General features: G+C 51.8%; 1 protein-coding gene across 1 annotated transcript; it reads right to left on the bottom strand.

Moving 5' to 3' along the window:
• Positions 1 to 846: 846 nt before the first annotated feature.
• Positions 847 to 24885, bottom strand: LOC131586057 (sodium- and chloride-dependent GABA transporter 1-like). The gene is made up of 14 exons (XM_058852796.1): positions 24645 to 24885; positions 19351 to 19482; positions 18602 to 18702; positions 15738 to 15847; positions 15279 to 15411; positions 13959 to 14093; positions 12441 to 12544; positions 12078 to 12202; positions 11352 to 11464; positions 6431 to 6562; positions 5624 to 5726; positions 4578 to 4678; positions 3641 to 3808; positions 847 to 951 (listed from the first exon to the last, which is right to left on the bottom strand). The coding sequence occupies exons 1-14, from the start codon at positions 24883 to 24885 to the stop codon at positions 847 to 849; spliced, it is 1803 nt and encodes a 600-aa protein (XP_058708779.1).
• Between the last annotated feature and the right edge of the window lie 224 nt (positions 24886 to 25109).

The raw sequence follows: 25109 nt of genomic DNA, 5'->3' as shown, positions 1-25109 counted from the left end.
TAATCTCAGGTGGAGGTTTGCACATTGCTGGGAAATCTCTTTATCACACAGCCTTGCCTCTGCATGAAGCTTGTTGTGGTCAGGGTGGGCGACTCGAACAGCCTGTAGCAAAGAGCCCTCCATTTACCCTTTTAGCTGCTTTTTAGGGTGTGGCTACTGCACACATCTACCCAGGGCAGGATGCTTCAGAAAAGGAAGGTTGGCTGCTCCGTGGGGCTCTGGCTCACAGTGCCAGCCCCAATGGATGCAGCAAACATGTCTGGAGACGGCAGGGATGGAACACGGCACCGGGAGCAGCACACACTGCCCCCAAACCCTTCTCCAGGTGATGTCCTACAGCTACCAACATGCAGGACCCCTCACAGAATCCCTTGTTCTGCACATCCCCTCCGGTTATGGATTTGCTGGTGCTTTATGCTCCATCAATCAACAGCCATCTGGGATTTGATCTCTCTGGGGTGAAGCAGCTGCGTACTGGGGATGCTGTGTGGAGTGACACAGGGAAAGGAAAGGAAAAGAGAGAAGTGGATAACAATCAGTCTAAGCTCTCTAGAGACACCACCTCTCCTGGCCAGGAGGGAGATGTGGGCAGCAGCTGCTCGCCCCTGAAGGCCTGGGGCAGGGCGGTGAAGGATGAAGGCGGCCACCACACAGCGCCCCGGTGGCCGCTTGTTCAGGCCTTGGTCAGCCCTGCCAGGGGAAGAGCCACAACAGTTCCTCCAGCAGGTCCTCTCGGGGACAAGAGAAAGTCACCGCAGAGCCAGGGACAGCAAACTGTGCCAGAGGAGCTCGAGGGACAGCGTGGAGTGAGCACTACAGGGCAGGGCGAGGAGTTCGGCCTTCCTCCTACACGGCGGCGTCCGAGATCCTCCCGTTCAACGACGTCTTTGGCTGGAGGCCATTGTTCTGATTGTGCACCTCTGGCCTGGGCTGCGTCATCTGCTGCAAACGCTGCCAGGAATGAAAGGAGAGAGTCAGCCAGGGCTGGGGACAGCAGCAGGGGGACAGGCAGGACATGGATTGCAGCAGCCGAGGGTTGGGACCCAAGGCTCAGAGGTGACCCTGGTCACAGGGCAAGGGAATGGTGCATGGAGTGGCTCCTCCAGCAGCATTTACAGCACCCCAAAAACCTCTGAGAGCCACCCTTGCTTTGATGCTGCCCAGAGCACACGGCAGCTCCTCCTTTTATCTGAAATATGGGGAGCATCTGGTAACAGAGGCAAACTGTTACCAGGCAAAACCAGCTGCAAGGAGCAAGAAGAGAGAGCGGCAATGCCACAGGCCTCAGAGCAGACCTATTTTCCAATTAGAGTTGATTACAAAGCATTACTAAGTAACTACAGCGGGTTAACAAGCTCAGAGTCTGTGCCTTTGATGCAGATCAGAACATCCACCTGCACAAACCTTTGCACAGCAGCAATTCCTGCCACCCTGAGCTGATCAAACAAAAATTGCAGAGTCAAGTAAAGTGAAGCAAGAACCCAGGAAAATATGGAGGGGAAAATCATTACTGGAGGCGTGTGGATTGAGTGTCAGGAGTGATGAGGAAGAATGAATCACTTTTGCCAGTCAGTGAGGGACTGATGCTGTGCACTGCAGAAGAGAATGCAGAGGAGGATTAAGCCTGACCTGAACAGACATCACTGAGACAGGTAGGACCTCTTTCCAGTAAAGGGAAACAAACTCCTACCCTCCAGTACCATTGAAGTGGCTGCTGCTGGGTGAATTCCCTGAAATGTTCACTGAACTGCTTCTGCCATTCATGGTATTTTTTTCCCCTCTCACATTCATGCTCAGTAGGATCAAAATTACTTGTAATCTTTCCTGTCTGTCAAAACCACTTTATTCAGGATTGGCATCTAATTTCCCTCCAGCTCCAGCTCTATTACAAATTAATCCAGGATCTGTGCATGCAAGAGGCCAAAAATTCTCTGTCTCTCCGATACCAACACATACTCACACAGATTAGCCTACTTTCTTCCTGCTGCCATCTGCTGCTCACTCCGAGGTCTGTGGATGATTGAAAGGGGGTCTGGCTCTCGTGATGTTTGTGAGCAATGTCAGAGGAAGAGTCAGACAGGGAGTGGCACATCAGCCACTGATGCTGCTAATTGCTGCTGGTGGTTTGCACAGGATGCTGAGGGGATGGCTGGAAACTCAGGAGCTTCCCCCCAAGCCCCTGGGGCAGCACAGGACTGCACAGCACTTGGGAAGGGGGATGGATGTGCATGGCACAAGCCTTTGGTCAGGAGGAGTCCAGCTGCTCCTGAGAGGGCACAGCCCGGTCTGGGCTCCCCCAGAGCTGCAATGTGCATTCTCCATCTCCAGAGAAACACGACTGACGCCGGGCAAAGGCTTGAACCCATACCTGCACTTCCAGGCTTCCCTTCCCCCCTTTTCCAGCTCACATTAAGAGAGAATAAGGAACCCTGTAAATGTCTGAGAAAGGGCCTACTGTTGGAATTGCACTGGTCTTCAACCCAAAATCAATGAAGTGGCCTGACATAACACCCTGGCCCGAGTCCTGCAGGAAGGACAAGTACCTAAAGCCAGCTTCAGATGGAAAACCAGGAACTGAAAGCAGATCCAAGTCCCCAGATGCACCCAGTTCCCACATCAGAGCCCATCCAAATGGAATGCTGGGAGGAAGAAAACTCAAATCCGCCTGCAACTTCACCTCAGGTAGAGAACCTGAAGCTGACCTCAGCCCAGTAGTTCCAGCCACAACTTTTTTGAGTCAGACTTTGCTAAAAATACAGCATCCCTAAAACAAACTCATTTGATTTAGATGGCATTTGGTTGCTGCTCCAGCTGGGCTGGGAAAGCCATAAATCAACACTCCTGGGGTGACTTCTTACAGCTGTCAGCACCGAGCCAGGGATTTGGGGCACAGTGCTCTCACGACTGAATGCCAGCACTCTAAATAAAATCTTAACAGTGAGTACTGGGCATGACATAGAGACTCATGAGTCACTGCTACATAAAATCCTGCTCAAATTACTAAAGAAAATGTTTTAAACAAGACCAGTGTGATGGGTATGGTGGGTTTTCTTGCCTCCTAACCCCTCATGGAATGTTCTCTGAAAGGCACATGACAAACCACCCCTGTGCTTGTTTCTGCTGCTAGCAGGGCCCAGCCTGAGACATTTCATGATTCTGGAGGGTGCTGATCTCCCTGCTGAGGAGTGCCAAGCAAACATGCTCAGAGCCAGGAACCATCAGGAGCTGGGATTTCTCTGGGCTGAGAGATTTCAAGGATTTCTTCCCAAACCCTTCCATGGCTCCAGTAGCCCAGGCCAAAGGGGCAGTCAGGGGAGGAGGGCTCCATTTCTGTGGTGATGCTCACACAGATGTCAGTGAGGAACAGCAGAGGTGAGGGCAGAGCACCTGAAGGTGCAGCCACAGCCCAGCAGAGCTCCAGGTTAGATGTGTCCTGCCCGGCTGTGCCGTGGCACTGGGGGCTGTTCAGGGCACTGGGACTGCTCTGAGCCTCCCTGGGCTGCACAGAGCCCCTGCAGCAGCAGCCTGCAGCACCCTGACAGCTCTGTGAGCTCTGTCAGAGCAGGGGCTGCTTGGGCTGGGTTTAGCTCAGGGAGGAGCTTACCCCGAGCACGGAGCAGGGTGGGGAAACTGTTCCTACCTGCCGGAGGGTCCCTGTTGAGGTGAGGAAAGAGTAGAGCATGTAGCCTGGAATCAGAACCATGGAGGACAGGGCCATCAGCCAGCCAATGCCTTGTCCCCAGGCAGGATAGACGTATTTTCCCAGCCTCAGAGGGGTCATTTCCACCACACTGAAGAAGAACACACCCTGGGAAAGAACACCAGCCATTGCAGGCAAAGTGTAAATCAGGGTCCAGCCATTGTCTCCTTCATTACCCTCTTAGCTCCCAACAGCCTTACAGGAACACAACAGCTCTTTACTTTAGTCTGGATTCTTTCAGCCCTCCAGATGGTGATTCTCTATCATTTCTTCTTATCCTATGTAAAAAGCTGGAGTTGCAATACCCCTCACTTCCTTCTTCACTGAACTACTCAGAGAAGCAGTGCCCCCAGAGCAGCTCCTGGGCAGGTAAACAGCATCCTCACAGCTGGTCCCAGGGGCCTTCATCTTCCTGTCCCTGGCCTTAGGACACCACTCCCTGCACTGTTTGTGCTGGAAGGGCAGGTACCTGCAAAGGCCAAACTGCTCTGCAGTCACTTATCCTGCATTTTGTGATGGCTTTGTTCTCATAAGCCTGTCAGAGGCTGAAGCTGGAGTAGCTGAAAGCCAGAACCAAAAATAGCTTTTTGAAACATTAAATTATTTTGCTTATCTTCTGTCATCTCAGGGGAAAAAAAAAAAAAAAAAAAAAAAAAAGAGAAAGAAGAGCTGATGGCCTCATTTAGATTAAAAGCAATCATCTAGAACTTTTTTATGGGTGATTTCCAGCAGGCAGAGAGAAAGAGGCTCCTGTATCACTTTACCCATCTCCAGTCTGCCTGGGACCCCCTTGCTGGGTTGGGAACAGTGTTTCCCTACAGCCCATCTGGAGGCCTTTCTACACCCACTCCTGCACATTGGGCTCCCTAGGTCTCACCAGGCAGACAAGGGGTGTGAAGAAAGCCCAGCAGATCTTCCACCAGATGCAAGGCTTGTAACCAATCATTTCTTCAATGTTCCTGTAAAACCTGTTCACACCTACAAGAAGAAATGAGCATTGAAAAAAAAAAACCCTCCATCTCTGCACCGTGGTCTGCTCATGGCAGAGCACAGGCCAGGCACAGCAAGAGGGTGAGAGGGTGAGAGAGAAGCATTAGCTGGAGGGGATGGGGGACTGGGACACAAATTCATGCTAACATCTTCCATGGGACACAAATTCATGCTAACATCTTCCATGGGACACAAATTCATGCTAACATCTTCCATGGGACACAAATTCGTGCTAACAGCTTCCATGGGGCACAAATTCGTGCTAACAGCTTCCATGGGACACAAATTCATGCTAACAGTTTCCATGGGACACAAATTCGTGCTAACATCTTCCATGGGACACAAATTCATGCTAACATCTTCCATGGGACACAAATTCGTGCTAACAGCTTCCATGGGACACAAATTCATGCTAACAGTTTCCATGGGACACAAATTCGTGCTAAGATCTTCCATGGGACACAAATTCGTGCTAACAGCTTCCATGGGACACAAATTCGTGCTAACAGTTTCCATGGGACACAAATTCATGCTAACAGCTTCCATGGGACACAAATTCATGCTAACAGCTTCCATGGGACACAAATTCGTGCTAAGATCTTCCATGGGACACAAATTCGTGCTAACAGCTTCCATGGGACACAAATTCGTGCTAACAGTTTCCATGGGACACAAATTCGTGCTAACAGCTTCCATGTTCCTGGTGTCCTCTTGAGGACCCAGAGGGAACAACCCTGGGCATCTGCCAGTCTGGAAGAGGTCTTTGTGATGGCCTGGAGAAGTCAGATGAAGCCTTCCACTCCTGATTTTCTGAAGTTATCAGTCTAAGCTATTTATGGTTGCAAAACTGTCATTGTCTTCACTGGCTTTGGCTCTTTCAGTAAGTCACCATGCCCACGGAGGAAACAAAAAAACAAAGTGTTTTGTGCTTACCATAACACCAAGAAATGGAGATGGTCTCAAAGAAGACAAGGAAAAGGAGACACATGCCACTGGCTGAGTAGTAATCAAACAGCTTGAAGACATAAATGCCACCCTGGAAAGACAAAACCAGGGTCAAGGAGTTCAGTTATAGATTATGATCGACAATATCAGCCAGCAGCTTGGATTGCTGCTGTCCATGTCTGTTGGTTTAATGTTAATTTCCTTGGACAGTAGAGCCACTGTTGCAATGTTTCCACTGGACTCTGGTTCCCAGCAGCAACACTGATGTGCTCTTGCAGACAATTAACCAGCCTGCTCAGGCATAGCTGAGGGTGAGGAGAAAAGAAGACATTCACTAGGATCTCTTCTATTTCTCTGCTTTAGAAGGAGCCAGTTGAGTCTGCCCCTCCCCAGAGGGTTCCTCGTGAACCCACACTGCTCCACAAATGGTCTCCAGAGCGCTCAGCCCTCACCTCCCCTCACATGAACCTCGGCTTCAGCTCCAGAGGTTCAAGCCCCCAACAGAGAGGTTTTATTTGTGTTATCTTAACTCTTTGCAGCAAGCATTCCCTAAATTTGGGCTCTGTTGGCTTGAGTCCTTACTGCAAATAGCAAAAGAACAGGCCAGACTGACATAGACAATGGTAACAATTATGGAGGCATCCTAAGGCACTGGAGATGCAGCAGTGATGGGCAGACCTCTTTATCCTGAACGGGAGAAATGCTGCCACTTCTCCCCAGGCTCTGGTGGTGCTGTGCTGTGCCAAGTGGCCAGAAAGGTGTCAGGAAGGGAGGGACAAGCACAGCCATCTGTACCTGGGTGATGTTGGAGAATCCAATGAGGTAAGAGATGAAGCAGACCACTGCAATGAAGATCTTCTTCCTGGCTCTTAGGACTCGAGGGTACTCATCCATCAGGGCTGTAATGAACCCTTCCACAGTGCAGAACTATGGGGAGAGGCACACACCGAGGATAGATAGATGTGTATTTATAAGTCACTCACACACATGGAGAACCTTTAGTGATTTCTGCACTCTGCAGACTCTAGAAAACCAAGAGGCATCTCTGCATAAAGCTGGTCTGAACCATCTTCTGAAAATTCATCTCTCTCCCCACTGAATATAGATGGAGCTAGGAGCACCAAAGTTAAATACTTCAAAATAGCTGAGATAAATCTCTGCCTTCTGCTTCTCATGAAAAGCCTCCTCTTTCTTCCCACAAACTCTCTGGGGCCTCCCCATCACTGCCCTGCTCCCCAGGCTGCCAGGCCCTGTGTCACAGCTGTGTCTGGCTGCCAGCAGCTGGGACATGAGCAGGACCTCTGCCCCTGCTCCCTTCCTGCTCTCAGCCTGTGGAACAGCCCTGGTGTGGCTCAGTAAGGACCTGCATTACCCAGTCTCGTGTGCACAGGAATAACAACATCTCTGATTGCCCAGTCCTTCATTTTGCTTCTTCAAGCACACCAACAGCCTCACAGCACGTCACCTTTCCAGAGGTGGAAACCCCTGCATGGTTTGTGCAGAGCTGCACTAGGCACAGAATAATAGTAATAATAATAATAGTAATAATAATAGTAATAATAATAATAATAATAATAATAATAATAATAATAAATCATAGTATAATAGTATAATAATAATGATGACTGCACCATAACACATAACGAAATCCCCATGAATGCTGCCTTCCAGTTCTCCTACTAGCTCTGCCTCCTGGCACAAGGGCAGTTTGATTGTGTATCTGTGAAGTGCTTCCTTCCCTCCCATCTCTTGATAAATGCTGAGATTTATATCTCGCTCCCAGAAATTACAGGTAACATACCTCTCTGTGCCTCTAGCAACAGCCCTGGGAATGTATGAGGGCAGCAAACTGGCTTCCCTGGTCAGGCTGAGCAAATGTACAAGCCAGTGCAATGGAAACCAAAGTTTTTCATCACCCTTCAATGTCAGGGACTTCCCCCTCCCCAGGAAGAAAACAAAACCCCTAGAGTGGAGGTGGAAGTGTACAGACAGACCAAAAGGAGCAGCAGAGGTTTGGGAGGATGTGTGGAAGAGGAATGGAGTGCCTGAGCCTGCGGCTGGGCAGGGATGGTGGAAGATGCCCGTGCTGCCGACTGCTGGGGCTGGCTGCCCCGGGGGCCAGAGCGAGGCAAAGGGAGATGTGCGTGCCCAGGGTTTTGTGTCTGCATGGAAAGCCAGTATTCCCAGAGCCCCAAAGCTCTTCCACTTGAATCTTTAATGAGCTGAGCTTTCTATGTTGGACACGAGTGCCATTAAAGCATCTTGTGCCGTTCACGGTGGGTTAAGCTGCCTTTACAGTCCCTGACAGTGAGCTCCTCGCCCCATCCCACCTGGCTTGTCTGGAAGAGTCAGGACTGAGCTGGCACCACAGTGTGGAGAGATAGCATGACTGAAAAACCACTGTCAAAAGCTATTCCTTCCACATGGCTGCAGGGGCAGGCACTGCCAGAGCCGTGGCAGGGCCAGGGGAGCTGAGACCAGAAAGGGAAGTACATTTGGAGGGGAACAGCCCTGGTCAGGGGCAGAGGGGGTGTCCAGCAGAGAAGGAGCAAAGAAATGGGTGCCTTAGAGAATGGGATAGAGTAAAGCTGACAGCCCTTTAGTGCAGGAGGAACGATCAAAATTGGGGAATGCACAGAGGGAAAGCCTGGGAGATGGGTGATGAAAAACAGGGCTACAAAGTGAGTTGAATTCTCTTTGTCTCCTATCAAAATTAAGTTCCTGTGTAATGGAGAAATAAATGATCGTACACGGGTTTTTCTAGGCATGGAACAGTCAATAACCTTCACACCATTTACTGAAAATTGCCTCCTGACAGCCTCAGACTTCACAGGGACTGCAGCCTGCAGGAGCCTTACCTTTCCAGCCCCAGGGACTGCAGCTGCTGGGCACAGGGCTCATTTTCCCCAGCTTACAGACCAAACCTTGGCTGCTTGTGCATGCAGGCACCTGAATGAAGGCATGCTGCTTTCAGAGTGGCAAGGAGCTGAGCACCGGTGCCTCCTGTTCTTGCCACCGCTGTCTGCTTTCCAAAAAATCCTGCTTTTCCCACCAACCCTCTCCAGCCAATTTTTATCACATATTCTTCTCTTCTTCATGCCTCACCCCATGATATTATTTCTTTCCCAAGCATTTTATTTCCATTAACTTCTCTTTTTTGCTCCTTTCCCCCTTGAGGGGCCTAATCATCATCACACAAGCTGCTGGGTCCAGCATTCTGGGCTTGGGAGTCAATACAGGATTGGCAGCTCTGTCTGAAGGAGAGTCTCTCTCCCACCCTCTCCCAGTGTCAAGGGTTTGCTGTTCCCTGCTCACAGAGCATCCTGTGGGCATGCAGGGACCGTGGGGAGGCTGGCCACGGCTGCCAGATGTGCAGCAGAGGTCCATGAGAGTGCTGGAAACCCTCGTGGCCAGCCCGTGGCAGCCGCACATGGGACAGCCACAGGCTGGCTGGCACAAGGCTTGCCAGCTCCCCGAGCAATAAATGCCTGACCTGGAATCCAGCCGGTTAAAAGGAGGCATTGGCACGCTCTGAAAGAGGCTCTGGACCGGAGACAGCCCGGATGGAGGAGAGCAGAGGGGGCACACAGGCACACAGCACTGCAGGGGACACACAGCACAGGAGGGGACACACAGGCACAGGAGGGGACACACAGGCACAGGAGGGGACACACAGCACAGGAGGGGACACACAGGCACAGGAGGGGACACACAGTCTGTCACTGCAGGGGACACAGCACAGGAGGGGACACATAGTCTGTCACTGCAGGGGACACACAGCACAGGAGGGGACACACAGGCACAGAGGGGACACACAGGCACTGGAGGGGACACACAGGCACAGGAGGGGACACACAGGCACAGAGGGGACACACAGTCACAGGAGGGGACACACAGTCTGTCACTGCAGGGGACACAGCACAGGAGGGGACACACAGCACAGGAGGGGACACACAGGCACAGGAGGGGACACACAGGCACAGGAGGGGACACACAGCACAGGAGGGGACACACAGGCACAGAGGGGACACACAGTCTGTCACTGCAGGGGACACAGTCAGACACTGCAGGGGACACACAGGCACAGAGGGGACACACAGTCTGTCACTGCAGGGGACACAGTCAGACACTGCAGGGGACACACAGGCACAGAGGGGACACACAGCACAGGAGGGGACACACAGTCAGCACAGAGGGGACACACAGGCACAGGAGGGGACAGTCTGTCAGTGCAGGGGACACAGTCAGCACTGCAAGGGGGTCTGTCACTGCAGGTCATCCATCCCAGCCCAGGGGCTGCAGGGGGATGAGCACCGGCAGGAAGAGGGGGATGGAGCTGCAGGAGCCTCTCTGGACCAGCATCACTCCGGCTGGAGCTCGTGGGTGCCCCAGCCCAGTGCCAGCCCAGCCTTTCCCCCTGCCGCGCCTCCCCAGCCTGGCTGCTGAGCCACTCCAGAAATACCTGCTCCCACTCGCAAATAACACCCAGGATGTGTAATCAGCCCTTCTCATTTCTCCAAAATGCAGAGGAATTGCAGCCACCGTAGCAGCCCGTGCTCTTTGTTTTATATGCACAAGCTGCCATGCTGCTGCTGCTGTGTTTGAATGAACCAGAGCTGCACATGCAGACACAAAGCTTCTTCATGTGGATTTAGCCGTGCTTTTTAAAAGCTTGTTTTCCTTTTGATGCTTCACTCCCCCCAGCCTGTTCCTCCAGGCAGTGATGCCCCCCAACAGACTGGCTGTCAGAAAGGACGTGGAGAATTTAAAGAATTTTAGAAGCAAATGAGCAAATAAATTCCACAGAGTGCTTAGAGGGCTTATTGCCATGTCTCGAACTATTTACCAGCACTGAATGAATAATCCATGTAGATAATTTTTTTTTTCTGTAAATGTAGTTTCTTTCAGTACACTTAGGTATTATTAGATTTTTTTTTAATTTTTTTTTTTTTTTTTTTTTTTTTGCTAAATTCTGTCTGTGGTAATGCATTCATGAGCTTTATAGAGTGTTTATGAGAGTGTGACATGATTGAAAACCAGATTTGGTTGATTAGATTTTCCTGGAAACCAGGTGTGACATTTCAGGAATGGGTTTGAGTCTGACTGTGAAGTAGGCTTGGGTTTATGAACAGCAGCTGCAATCCAAGCCAGCACCCATTTTGCACTGGAGGTTTGTGCTGTGAGAGAAGAGCATGTGGGCACAAGGGCTCCTATGACACATCGAGTGCAGGTTTCTGCAGGAACCTTTGATTTTGGTGCACTCAAAAGGAAGGCATGCTGCAATTCACTGCCTCACTGGGCAGCTGCTTTTAGGCTGAATTATCAGAAAAAAACCCTATCACCACTTGTAAAAATGCAGAGATTATGGTTTTTGTTTTGTTTTGTGAGGGCTCTGAGGGGACAGGGGAGAGACCTTTTGCTCCATAGAACTGCTTCCCCTCAGGTAAAACTGATCTGATGGCAGAGCAGCCAGGGTCCCCAGGCACCAGCCTCCTCCAAGGTGTGACTCTTCCTTCTGCCAGGATCTATCCCTGGATCCATGGAGCAGGCCAGGGAGCTGCAGCTCAGGCACCAGTGCCAAGGGGCTGGGGGGAGCTCAGCCTGACACCGTGAGAGAACAAACCCCGCTCTGCTCAGCACTGTCACCCTGCAGGAGGGGACACTGCTCCTGACAACGCTTCTGTGTCTTCCCCTGCTTTGTCCTGGCTCGTCTCACCTGGCTGTCCAGACCCAGCATCATCAGCATGGAGAAGAAGAGGATTGACCAGAGCGGGGACAGCGGCAGCTGTGTGACAACCTGCGGGTAGGCGAGGAAAGCCAGCCCAGGGCCTGCAGCGAGGAAAAGAGGGATGAGCCCACTTTGACAAAGCATTTGATGGGAAGTCTGAGCTAAAGGCCATGGTTAAATAGAGAGACAAAAGTTACAGCCCAGAGCTCAGGGGTTTTCATGCAGGGAACACCTGAGCCTTTGTGCCTGTGAAACACCAACTCAGTGAGAGGCTCGGGGGTAAGGTGGGGAGACAGAAATGATTGGAGAAACAAATCCTGCAAGCAAGAAAGTCACCAAATTATTGCAACCAAATGGAGCTGGAGCACTTTGCTGGAAAATAAACTGATATTCAGAGCAGGTTTTAACTTTCCTGGTGCCTTTTTTTTTTTTTTTCCATCACAAAAAGCTGTTTCTTGAGATGAAAAAGGGACTCCAGGTTTTGATCACATCTACTGAAAACACAGATAGTATCTATTCTCCATAGGTTTCAGACGGCAAATGGCCTAAATAACAACTAATAACTAAATAACTACTACAGAAAAAAAAATAAATAACACTACAGCAACTAAAACTTCAGCACAACTAGTCAGGAAAGACCCACGAGCACCCCACACTCAGTTACAAATGGTTCTCACAGGTTGCTGTTGCATTTGAACCTGGGTTTCTGCTTACCTGAGGAGGCCAGCTCTGACACCGATTTCTTTGTGATGTGTGACATGAAGCCAATGATAGAGAAAATAACAAATCCTGCAAATATGCTTGTGGTGGAGTTTATACAGCAGACAATAATGGAATCTCTGGAAGAGAGGAAGAGAAGAAACCCCACCTGCAGTCCCTGCCAGGAGCAGAGGGTGGGGTGAAGTCCAAGCCTTGGGCAGGTAGCACAGTGACATCCCGAGTGTCCTGCAGGCAGGGAGCCTCTGCAGAGGTCACAGAGTGTCCCCTGGGCTGCCTGCTGGGACAGCTGAGATCAGGCAGATCCTGCCTCAGCCAGGAGCACTCCCTGCCACGGGAGGATGGAAACACAGCACTGACCTGTAGACATTGTTGTGGAAAGTGTTGTAGCTGCCCAGAGCAATGAGGGAGCCCAGTCCCAGCCCGTAGGAGAAGAAGATCTGAGTGGCTGCATCCATCCAGACCTGTGGAGAAGGAGCCAGAAGAGGAGTGCAGCAGAAGGGGACTGTGCTGCAGGTGCATGTCCTGCAGCAGCTCAGTGCAGGGCTAGCAGGGGTGCAGTCTGTGCAGCTGTGTGCTTGGGTGTACAGCCCACAGGGTGTCCAGGACCTGAGGGAGCCCTGGCAGCAGGGCTGAGCCGAGACTTTCTTACTAATATCTGATCTAAAGCTCTTATCTTTCAGTTTGAAGCCATTCCCTTTGTCCTGTCACTGCATGTCAAAGTCCTTCTCCAGAGCTTTAGTGTAGGGCTGCCCTTTATGTACTGGAGGGCAGGGATCTGCATCCTTCCCATGTGCCAAGTGTATGACAGCGCAGCCTGGCCCAGCAGCAGACACACATCCCCATCCTCTGATGGGATGGCTGTGGGGGCACGAAGGGCCGTGCATTTCTGATCACATCAGAGGGGACTCTTGCACTGAGTCTCTGTGTGTGTGTTTGCTTTCTCACACGTGCCCCTGAGGGATGCTGCTCCACTCTGAGAGCCACATCCTGCTCTCACACCCTCCGTTTCTCTTCCACTAGTGTGTCTTTGATTTTCCAACATGGAGCTGCTTGTGCAAACAACTGCAGAGGACAGCTTGCAAAGCTGGTCCCAGTGCCTTAAGGCGTGAAAGCTTAGAAAGCTGAAGAAAAGGAGGCAGACTGTTTCTTAATTGCATAGCATTTACACAACTCTCCTGGTCCTGAGAGCCCCGTTTCCTGCATTAGAGACAATGCAGTTGGTACTACAGCTAGAGAGTGTCCTGCAAGGGGGATCGTTGGGACCCCCACTGGGAAATGAGGGATGTCCAGTTGTCCCCACTCACACATGATGGGTAACTCTGGAACCATGGGAATATTGCTGCTGAAAAACACAGTCTCCTGAAAAACTTCATTTTTGCAAATACCCCTGCTCCTCCCGGGTCTCCTCTCTGCTTCCAGTGAGCAAGAACACATTACTGGCCACCACTCATCACTTAAGCACTTCCAAAAACTGCTGCTGTGCTTGTGCTCCTCCTGAGGCCCCCATGCCAGCCCCACATCGTCCTTTCTGTGGGACCACCAGGACAAGACCAGACGGCCAGCCCTAGGGCAGTCAGTGAAATGAGGCATTCCCAGCCCAGAGGGAAGCTCTGGCAGCATAGCTTCAGACTCCTCATGGCCTGTGGATAACACTGCTTGAGTAGAACAGAGCAGTCTTCCCCCCATGAAGGACCTGTCCCTCAGTTTTGTCTCAGCCCATGGGACATGGGTCTTGACCAGGGTTATTCCAGCATTACTTTAATATACAATATTAAAGTACAATATTTTGTACTTACAGTATTCACAGGAAGTGCCTGGGGAAGCCTAATGCAGGGACAGCTGGGAGATAAGAGCTTTCCTCACTAGGCTACAAACCTCAGAGTCAGAGAGCTTCCTGAAGTCAGGTGTGAGGTAGAAGAGGATCCCCTCCTTGGCTCCCGGCAGCGTGACTCCCCGGAACAAGAGGATGAAAAGCATGAAGTAGGGGTAGGTGGCTGAGAAATACACCACCTGAAAAAGACCCCATGGGGGAGAAGCCATCACTCACCAGTGCCCAGGAGCTTTCCTGCCCATGCTGTCACTGAGTCTGTCATGTTCTCCTGTGACGGGGACAGGCTCCCAAGCACAGCCACTTTCAGCAGCATTTCCTTGCATTTGCTGCCCCCCACTCCCATGCTAGAACCTCTCTGGCTGTTTGCTGTTTCCCCCTGCCAATGGTACACAAGGACACAGTAATCACAAAAGTAGCATGCTAAAGTCTGTATGAAATGCCCAGAGACAAGGGAATTGCACAGGGATAATTTTAGTCCACAGAAGTAATCCCTTTAAGTCATCACATCCTTAATTTGCAGAGCTAAAGCTGGTGTTTCTCTAGACCAGTGCACCAAGCAAAATGAGTTGTCTTGATTCCAGTGCTTTTTCTCCAGCAGTGTTTCAGGCTCTTACAGGTGTGTGCCATCCCCCATCACAGGCCCCACACCAGGAATCACCAGGGCTTTGCTGTGGCTGCTTAGCTAAAGCCTATTTGAGAGGCACTGGGGAAGTTAACAGCTTGGGTGACCTACCCCTGAAGAGCTTCTTTCTCATCTCTCCTCTAACTATTCCAATCATAATAGTGTCCCATTGCACCATGCTGTGCTCAAATAACACATCCCAGCATCTCAGCACCGCTGTTTCACTAAACTAAGCAATTACCTTTCTGCTGTGCTAGCCTGGAACACTGCACAGGGAATAACAACGGGCTTCTCATCCCAAGGTCTCCACCAATAATCCAAAGGGCAGCAGGGAAATTTTCAAAGGAGATGCTGAGATTTTTTCCACCAGAGGCAATTTGAGAGACTGTGATTGTCAAAAGGGGGAGGCCACGAGAAGCTTTGCTCTCTCAAAGGGCTGTCCCAAAGTGGGAAATGTAAGTAATTTCTGAAAATGGTTCTTCTCAAAAAGAATGTGTGCTCAGACCCACGACCTTACAGGCAAGAGCTATTCTCTACACTTAGAATGACAATTACCATAAACACCGTAGCAATTTTTACAGCCATGAAATTTAAATGTCAGGAATTTAACAGTATCTACTGTGATTTTGCCTCTGAACACCACAACCTTAGTTAGAGACACTTAAATAAAATTGTGTCTGGAGGAGATTGTGACAGGGCAGCAATGAGAGGCAGCACCCCAGGCCCAGCCCTCGCACTGTACCTTGCCTGTCCACTCCACACCCTTCCAGATGGAGAAGTAGACCAGCAGCCAGGCCAGGGCCAGCGTGCCAGCCAGGGGCCAGCGCACGGTGCCGGGCTCCCCCAGGCCTGCGGACATCTGGTGCATGTTCCTCCTAGGGCAGGAGACACCGTGCTGGACGAGGTCTGACAACCAAGGGCAGGGCATTGGAGCCCCGAGGTGGCTGGAGGGGGAAGGACCAGGTGCAGGCAAGTGTGAGAAGCCCCAGATCCCCAGGGAGAAGGGAGGTTGATGGTGCTGGGATAGAGGGAGGTGAAGAGAAGCAGAGGCTGTTTGCCTGTCCCATCAGAGCACCCAGCATGGCCCAGGGCTGGCTGTGACATCCCTGCCCAGGTGCCCAGGGAACACATCCAGCAGGCACAGCCGGGCTGGCAGCACCAGGGGAGGGGACAAAGCTGGGCCAGGCAGGCTGGGACCTACTCCCAGAACTCGGTGACAGCGCTGCTCAGGTTGGTGGTGTCGTTCAGGGAGTAGTTGGAGAAGCAGCGCTCGGTGTTCCAGGCGTTCCCACAGTTCTGCCACGGCAGGTCCTGCAAGGACAGCAGGGTTGTCATCCATGAGATGTCTCCCAAGAGAAATCTGACTTTTTTAAACTGAAACCCCTTACATTTCTTTTTGCAAAGAGAAGGGGCACTGGATGGGCATGCCCTTGTGGCCAAAATAATGGAAAAATTTTCCAAACTATGATAAATTGTGACAAGGACTTTCTAGGAAAAAATACTATGATGTGATTAGGGCAATGCTGTAGCTCCGATGAAATGTTAGCAATTCCCCACATAGAAAGCCACTTCCAATTAACTGTTGATAATTAATACCTACAAATTAAAATACTATCAAGGGATATTGTGTTTATAACCATTACAGCTTTTTGCTAGCTTCACTCAACAAGTGGCTGGAATTTACTGCACAAAAAATAAGCAGGGATTTGTTTCTTATGTCTCATTGACACCAACTTCAATGCTTAGAGAGGAACATGGCCCTGAGAATGGAGGCTGTGTGCTGTCTACACAAACAGGCTGTTATAACACAAACACAGCAGTAAACTGTACAGGACAGCAGCTGTGTCGTGCTGGCCACTGCCTCGATTGTGAGCAGCACAAAGGGATTCCTGGCAGATGTTTCCACCGTGGGCAGCAGTGTGACAGCAGCACAGCAGCACAGACCCAGTGCAGTCAGCTCTGGCACTGCAGCAGTGAGGCAGCGCTGCCAGGGGCTGTGTGAGCGCAGTGCCAGCCTGAGCCAGCCAAGGAAAGCAGCTCCCCATGAGCAGCCAGCTCTTTTCCCAAGCACAGCGCATGTAGGTAAATGCAGAGCAGCTATCCTGGGTGATTTCCCTCTGTAGATAACACCTGAGGCTCCAGCTCAACAAAGTTTTAAGAAGATGTTTGTATCCACCCCTATTCTTTCACAAACGTAGACCCCTTCAAAAATCAAATTATCTGTGTTTTAAGTGCCTTGTGGCATCAGTGCTTTTAAGTGCTGCCTTCACTGCTCCACAGTGCTCACATCAGTTCACTCCAGCAGATATCCCGGCAGAATGGTGACTATTGCAGGGGTGGGGGTGACATTCCAGTGGCCACCCAGGCCAACCCAGCTGGTGATTTCACTGAGGACTTGCTAAGTGCACTGAAGAAAAGGCAATGGCTGGAGCAGCACAGCAGCTCTTCAGTGTCTGCATGTTAGAGAAGCTGCACAGCTCCCACAGGGAGGGGCAGGCTGGGGGACAGTTTGTTGCTGCTCCATTTCCTCTGAATTTCAGAGGACAGAAACTGCAGAAGGCAGGCTGGGCTCCTATTACAGTTCAAAATATTCTTAGTCAAATTTAGGAGGCACAGGGGACAGACATCAGCCTAGCTTTTTCATTTGCACCTTGGGTCCTTTGGGGAATTTGGGATTATTCTCTCTGGTGAAAGCAAAGGAGATAAACAGCTGTGCCTCTGCAGGTGTGTACCTATGTCTGTATGTACACATCTACCCCTCTGCACTGGGCTGTACAATATACAGTTTTATAAAATATACAATATACAACTTTATAAAATATATCCTACACAAGCACTGCCCCCAGCCAGGTCTGTAACACCTGCAGGTACCAAAGCCTCATCCTGAACTGCACCCTGTATTTTATATAAAATATATCCCTACACAAGGGCTGCTCCCAGCCAGGTCTGTAACACCTGCAGGTACCAAAGCCTCATCACAAGCTGCACCCTGTATTTTATATAAAATATATCCCTACACAAGGGCTGCCCCCAGCCAGGTCTGTAACACCTGCAGGTGCCAAAGCCTCATCCCGAACTTCATCCTGCCCAGGGTGGGGCTGGCATGGGTTACTTTGGGAAAGACCTCTGCTTCTTTGGGAATCCCTGAGGCTGTATCTAATCACTCACAGCCAACAGTTTTGTTCTAGATCCAGGACCCTACAGTGATAGGTGGTATTGGTGGTAGAAGCACCAATTTGGGAATGCCAAATGGAATAATTCAGCAAAAGTCTTGATAGATACTTGACATCTTTTCAGGAACAAAAAGTAGAACTGGATGTACAGTGGCCACAGTAGAATTTCAGGGTTATATCTATATGACATTTAAAAAGATCCCATCTGAACCATGGGGTTGATGTCTTTAAGGCTGCAGGTTGCTCGGAGAGTTACGTTAAGGAAACCCTTAGCGGTTCCTGGGTTGAAATAAAGAGTTCAGCTACCAAGAAGTTAATATGGGGTGTGATTCTAACCGTGTATGGTAGAAGGTCCTGCTATGGAAGAGGAACCCACACGGGCCAAAGCACAAACTAAGAGACAGTCACAGGCAGATATCCAGATACTTTCTGAATAATTTTCCCAGGAGAAAAAAAAAATCCCTTGGATATCATTTATCAAGAGAGAAGTGAATAAGAACTAATTCAGATAAGGAGTAAGTCCTGAGAAATAAGACCATGATGTGACAAAACCTGACAAAACCAGTTCTGGAAATGTGCAGCTCAGATTTGAGCAGCCCCAGCAATAAAAGAGAAACACAGGGTGAGTTTAAAAGACTGGAGTGAGGGGGGAACAGTTCCTGCAGAGGGGATGGGACCATCCCCTCCAGAGGACAAGCATCACTTCTGATCAGCACTACAAAACCACCTCCAGGGCTGAGGAACCTCTTCAGAAGGGTCTAGCACCATGCTGACGAGGGCTCTTTGCACAAATGGCAAGCAGCTAGAGCCTGCTGTGGGCCACAAACAAATCCCTGGCCGTGAGTGGGAGAGGGAGCAGAGCACAGGCAGGGCCCTGCTGCCCGTGACTCACCGCAGTGAAGGAGTTGAAGAGGTAGTAGAGAGCCCAGGCGATGATGACAATGTAGTAGATGTTCAGCCAGAAGGACAGAACCAGAGCTGCCAGTCCCACGCCTGCAAAGGAAGGCAGAGAGCAGCCTCAGTGCAGGTCTCCAGCACCCAAGGGAGCTCATGGGCAGCACAGCAAGGTTTCTTTGAAAACCATGGAGAGGGAATCATCTCATCAACACAGAGTGTGCTAGAGCAACACTGTGAGCAAGGGAGGCTCATTCCCTCATGTCTCTCAGCACCCATTTCCACTGGGGAACAGTGCTACCTTTCGGTGTGCTACTGGCACTTTATGGACAGAGCTGCATGAAAACAGGATCTTGTCACTCCTCTGGCGGAACTGCACTTTCCCACAGCCAACCCAAAGGCATTTCTAAATCACCATTGGCTTCTAGAAAAGTTACCTCAAGCATGGCAACAGGGACTTAATTGCTCCCATGCAATTAAACCAAGCAATGTGTAGGGAGGCTTGGGAGAACAAAGGATTCTGCAACCAGAGCCATAAAGTCCCTTGTCACCACACCAAACTTGAACAGACCACAGTGATGTTAGTGACTGCAGACACTGAGGTCACAGACAGCTTGAGAAAGACAGAGGGAAAAACCCTGCCACCCCATCCCAGCCCCCAGGGATTTGCTGATTTTTCTTCAAACCATTAATGGGGTTTTGCCTGTAGTTACGTGCCACTGCTGCCACAAAGATAGAGCACAGTACCTTTGAACATGGGTGCTAATCTCCAGACTCCCAGTCCACCAACAGAGGTATACTGGCCCAGAGCAGTTTCCAGCAGGAAGAGAGGAATCCCAGCAAACACCAGTGTCAGGAAATACGGGATGAGGAAGGCCCCTGCAAGAAGGAGCAATACTATCAGGCAGTTCCCCCTTTGCCCAAGAAGGAAATGCCTCCAGCTGCAGTTTCCTGCTCTGCAGCACCCGTGTGATGAGGAGCAGGCTCTCCCAGAGGTGAGTTCTCAGCTGGAGCTGGTGTCTCCCACTGGGGTCACCGCTGCCTTCCCCTTGTCACTGTGGGTGTGTGTGTACCATGGATACACACATAGACACTGGCATCACTAGCAAACAGTGCCAGCCTCACTTGGTTAGCTGGTTAGACACTGCTAAACCAAATCTGACAAACCCAAAAGCTTGCACACTGACATTGGAACTTGTTGATGCTTTCTATCTCACCTGCAGAGGCTTTCAATTCTTACTCTTCTTCTTCTTGAGGGAATAGCACACAGGAATATCTGGCATTGGCCACTGCCTTTTTTCTTACAGCTGTTTCAGTCTTTTAAGAAAACTGTGACCAAGACTGTATTTTTCTTTTAATAGTGCTATATACTACCCCACCTCTGTTTTAGGTTTTACCCTTAAAATCCCTAGTGAAAATATTATTCTTCTCCATGGCCCTGGGGAAATCAGCTCATCACTAGAAAGGAGGTAGAATATTCATTCACTAGAGATATTACTGGCACCCAGTTTTTAGAAGACCAATTAGAATAGGAGAGCCTTGCCATGAGATTGGAAGGCTGCACAAGGTCAGGTCATCCTGGCATCTAGGACCTGGCACAAAGCCCATTTTTTATCTTTCTCATGTGTGTACTGGAGTGGGCCATAATTTCTGAGGAGGACAAATTTTGCAAAAGATTCTGGCTGGGGACAGAGAGAGGACACTCAGGGTGTCCAGAAGCAGCTGGCCATGTTCAGAACAGCACTGATTCCTGCACTAAGCCTTAGGACTGACTGTCAGTCGGAGTCTTCTTCTCCAGATAATCGTGGGAAAGCAAACATGGAGCAAAACCACTCTGGAGAGCTGTGGCCCAGCTTGCACCTGGCACAGCCAGGCTGCAGCAGCTGATCTCTAAGGGCAGGAAAGCAGCCAGACACAGCCAGGGATTCTGGCTCAGGGGACATCCAGCTGGGGACATCTGCCTGCCAAGCAGGGAGCTGAACCCAGCTGGGAGAGGCAGGTGCCAGCACCCGGCACGGGAGTCCAGGGGAGGCAGCCTGCAAGAGGAGCTGGCAGTGGGTGGTGGGGAGAAAACACTCCCTGTGCCAGCAGCTCGGTGGCCACGAGCCTGACTCACAAGCTGGCATAGAAGCACAGGCTCTTGGCTTCAGCAGCAGCTTGGCACACAGGAGAGAGCGGCTTTGGGCATCCCTGTGCCTGCTCAGCCTCCCCTGTGCTCGCTGGACACCACAGCAGGCTCCGAGAGCCCTGCGGGAAGCCAGGCTCTGCTCGGAGCTTCTGCTGCTCCCCTGCTGCTGTGGGGTCTGGAGGCTGAGCTCAGCACCAGGGCAAGTCTCTTCCTCGCTTCTCTGCAAGCAGTTCATGAAATCTGGCTGCAGCTCTGATGATCCTGCATTTCTCACCTACAGCAGGTCAGGAAGGTTTGTAGGTGAAAGACCTTATTAGGCTCTTTTGGGAAAACAAAACCAAACCCCAAATAAACTTTCAGACACACTTTTATCCTGGCTTGACAAAGATTCTCAAGTGTGGAGGAAAATCTACAAACCAGAGCAGCTCCTTGAGCTGAGGGCTGCTGGCAATGGCTCTGCCACTCTGGAGGGCCAGGTCCCCGAGCAGTCATGGATAATATCCCCAGGTCCTGTACAGCCAGATGGGGAATCAGCTGTGAAATTTGTATGTAAATTTTGCAGGCTGGTACAAAATACGGTTGTGTGGGACCTTGTGGAAGCCCCAGCTTGTCTCCAGATCCATGGGTGTCAAAACAGCACCTGGAGTTCACTGTGCAACCCCAGATCTGCCTGCTCCCAAAGTCCTACAGCAGAGAATAACAATTAATCCTTAAACCGGGAAACCCTGCCCACGAATCAAAAACTGAGCATTACGAGCCGTTACACACTGTTGCTTTGAGTCTCAGTGTGCAAATGAGGAGTGCAGGATGCTTATTCAAAGAACTGTTTTTCTCCCAAGTTACTCAAGCTTTGGACCTCACAGGCAGTTTTTAGCAGGTCCTGAGCCGCATTCCGAGCGAATCTGTGAATCTGCAGTCCGGTACATCCCCGGAGATGGCAGGGGCTGTGTCGGGTTAGGGATGGGTGCGGAGGCTGGAGCAGCGGGCACAGCCGGGCACATCCAGCTGCGGGCAGGGCCGGCAGGGAGCCGGAGCATCCCTGGGGGTGAATCCTGCTCGGGCCGAGCTGCCGTGCCCCGGGCTCCCCGCACAGAGCGAGCAGCGTGAGCCGGTGCGGTGTGACAGCGGCAAGTGACACCGCAATGTTCCGATCCTTCACTCTGCCTGTGCGGAATGGAAACAGCGCACACGCGGGATGCTGGAATTGGAGTCCCGGACACCCACGGCCCGCCGTGCTCCGGCGGGACCGGCGGGGGGGCTGCCGTGAGCCCCTGCCGTGCTCCGGTACCGGTACCGCTGTTCTCCGGTACCGCCGTGCTCCGGTACCGGTACCGCCGTGCTCCGGTACTGCTGCTCTCCAGTACCGGTACCGCTGCGCTCCGGTACCGCCGCTCTCTGGTACTGCTGCTCTCCGGTACTGCCCTGCTCCGGTACTGCCCTGCTCCGGTACTGGTACTGCTGCTCTCCAGTACCGGTACCGCCGCTCTCCGGTACCGCCGCGCTCCCCCGGCCCGGCCCGGCAGCTCCGCTCGCTCCAAGCGCCGGCAGCGGGCAGGGACAGGGACAGAGACAGGGACAGGGACAGGGACAGGGACAGGGACAGGGATGGGAACAGGGACAGGGACAGGGACAGGGACAGGGACAGGGACAGGGACAGGGGCAGGGACAGGGACAGGGACAGGGACAGGGACAGGGACAGGGGAAGGGACAGGGACAGGGACAGGGACAGGGACAGGGACAGGGACAGGGACAGGGACAGGGACAGGGACAGGGGCAGGGATGGGGACAGGGGCAGGGATGGGGACAGGGACAGGGATGGGAACAGGGACAGGGGCAGGGATGGGGACAGGGACAGGGACAGGGACAGGGGCAGGGATGGGGACAGGGGCAGGGACAGGGACAGGGGCAGGGATGGGGACAGGGGCAGGGATGGGGACAGGGACAGGGATGGGAACAGGGACAGGGACAGGGACAGGGACAGGGACAGGGACAGGGATGGGGACAGGGACAGGGGCAGGGACAGGGACAGGGGCAGGGACAGGGACAGGGACAGGGGCAGGGACAGGGACAGGGGCAGGGACAGGGACAGGGACAGGGGCAGGGACAGGGGCAGGGACAGGGGCAGGGACAGGGACAGGGACAGGGACAGGGACAGGGACAGGGGCCGTGGAGGCCGGCACGAAGCGGCGGGGGATGCCGGCCGGGAGCAGCAGGCAGCAATTCCCACATTCCCTGCCCGGCGCTCCCGCTGTCCCTCCCTCCATGCCGGCCCGGAGATGCCCGGGTGCCATCGCTGAGAGCAGAGCTCCGCACCTCCACAGCAGCCTGTCCTGTGAGCTCTGCTGGGCTCTGGAGCCAGTTCAGCCTCACAACACCCCTCATCTGATCAGTGTCACCCCAGCTCTGTGCGTGTGTGAGGCCAGGGCAGCGCGGAGCTGCTTGAGACGCGAGGTGATGCACAAGCACAGGACAGCGCTGGCTCCCAGCCACGGGGAGATGCTCTGTCGGGACACAGAGCTGTCACACAGAGGTGACAAACCTGCACCCTGGCTCTGGCACTGCTGGCAGAGGCTCCCGGGGCAGCCCTGCGTGTTCCCATAAACCTGACTCAGCTCAGCAGCGTATTTCCATCTCTCCACAAAACCCAGAGGCTGTGGATGCCCCATCCCCAAAGGTGTTCATGGCCAGGCTGGATGTGGCTTTGAGAAACCCAGTGGAAGGTGTCCCTGCCCTTGGCAGTGGGTTTGGAACTGAGTGATCTTTAAGGTCCTTTCCAACCCAGACCATCCTGTGATTCTACAATTCTATGAAAACAGCATACTCAGTTAGAAATCTTCTTGTTAAAATTGCTGTTTTCTGGTCTCCTGCCAGGACTCCACATGCTTCAGAGAAAGGGCTGAGATACCCTGAAATGCTATGAAGTTAAATGGACATTGCTTCAGGGAGCAAGACCCTTCTCCTCCTTTCCAGGGTGGGAGGAGAGGAGCATCCTACACTGCCTGTGACAGCAGAAATGGGCTGGTAATACGAGAAGTTGTGAGAGCCAAAGGTAAAAGGAAAGTAAAAAAGATGTGGAGATGAAATACGAGACCCTCAGAGCAGCATGACTGAGTGTGGCACTTGGGATGGGGACTCCAGGCCAGGAAGAGCTAAGAGCAATGTGGGAAAACTAGCAGGCAAAACTAAAATTATATATACAGCCTTAAAGGTGAGGAAAGGGGGTTTGGACTTGTGTGGGAAGGCTGTAAAATGGTTCAGGGAAGCGAGCAGCTCTTCCAAGGGGAGAAGGAAGGCTATTTTAACAACAGGAACAAGCGATGGGAGAGCTCAGCATGGAGTGAGAAGAAAGAACCTCTGCTCTACTGACACCTGCCCATACTCCCCTCCACAAAAGCATCTCCCTGACAAGGCTGAAGAAAGAGCACCAATTTGGAGGGGAGCTGAGGCACGGAAGTGTGTTTTCTGACTTGATCCAAGATGTGCAGAAATTCTGTAGCTGAGCAGGGAGAATTCCCTTGAGAATAGACTGGGCTGAGGAGAACCCCACCTTTAACAGATGCAAACTGGTTTCTCTGGAGGTGCCTCAGAATATCCAGCTGGGTGCCTATTTGTGCACAGCCCTCCCTGTAAGTAAATGAGGTCCCACATGCTTTTTTTTTTTTTTTTGTAGCCCTGCAAATTTGGACTGCACAAGCATGGCAGAACTCAAACTGCTTTTTTTATTTCTTTGGAGTGCTTCATCCCACCCTGCACTTGCTAGTGAAGCCCACAGATCACGGAAAATTGTCTCTGGACAACTTAATAACTCCCAGCATGTGGGAGAGCTCTCAGCTGGAGGATCACCCATTTGCCAGACCCACACCAACCCAAAACCTGCCGGGGCTCAAGGCTGCTCACTGTGCGTTTCTCTCACCTCCTCCATTTTTGCCACAGAGATAAGGGAAGCGCCAGACGTTGCCCAGACCGATGGCATAGCCCACACAGGACAGCAAGAAGTCAAATTTCCCCTTCCAGGAACCTCTGTCTGGGATCTCCTTCTTCTTCTTCTTGGTGCTCACGACCTCAGGGCTGATGGGCTCCAGCTCCTCCAGCGCTGCCTGCTTCACCTCGGAGGGAGAGTTCAGCTCCACAGAGGGGTTGTCCATCTTGCCCATGGTCACTCAGATGGATGTCCACTCTTGCTGAGGGGCTGGAGGAGCAGGAGGAGCAGCTTCTGCCCTGCCCACGTGAAGACAAGATGGGAAGCACTGGGCAAAGCTCCTGCTGAGAAAGGAGAGATGGAGAGTGTCCTGTGTCAATGTAGTGTGTCAGATTTGGTTGTTACCATTACACAACAAATCCCTCAGCTCTCATCTTATCTGCTTCTCGTCCCAGAGCT

This window comes from Poecile atricapillus, chromosome 18 (assembly GCF_030490865.1).
Source record: "Poecile atricapillus isolate bPoeAtr1 chromosome 18, bPoeAtr1.hap1, whole genome shotgun sequence".
In the NCBI taxonomy this organism is placed as follows: Eukaryota; Metazoa; Chordata; class Aves; order Passeriformes; family Paridae; genus Poecile; species Poecile atricapillus.
Note: the sequence above shows the minus strand (reverse complement) of the source record. Positions and strands in the feature narration are given on the sequence as shown.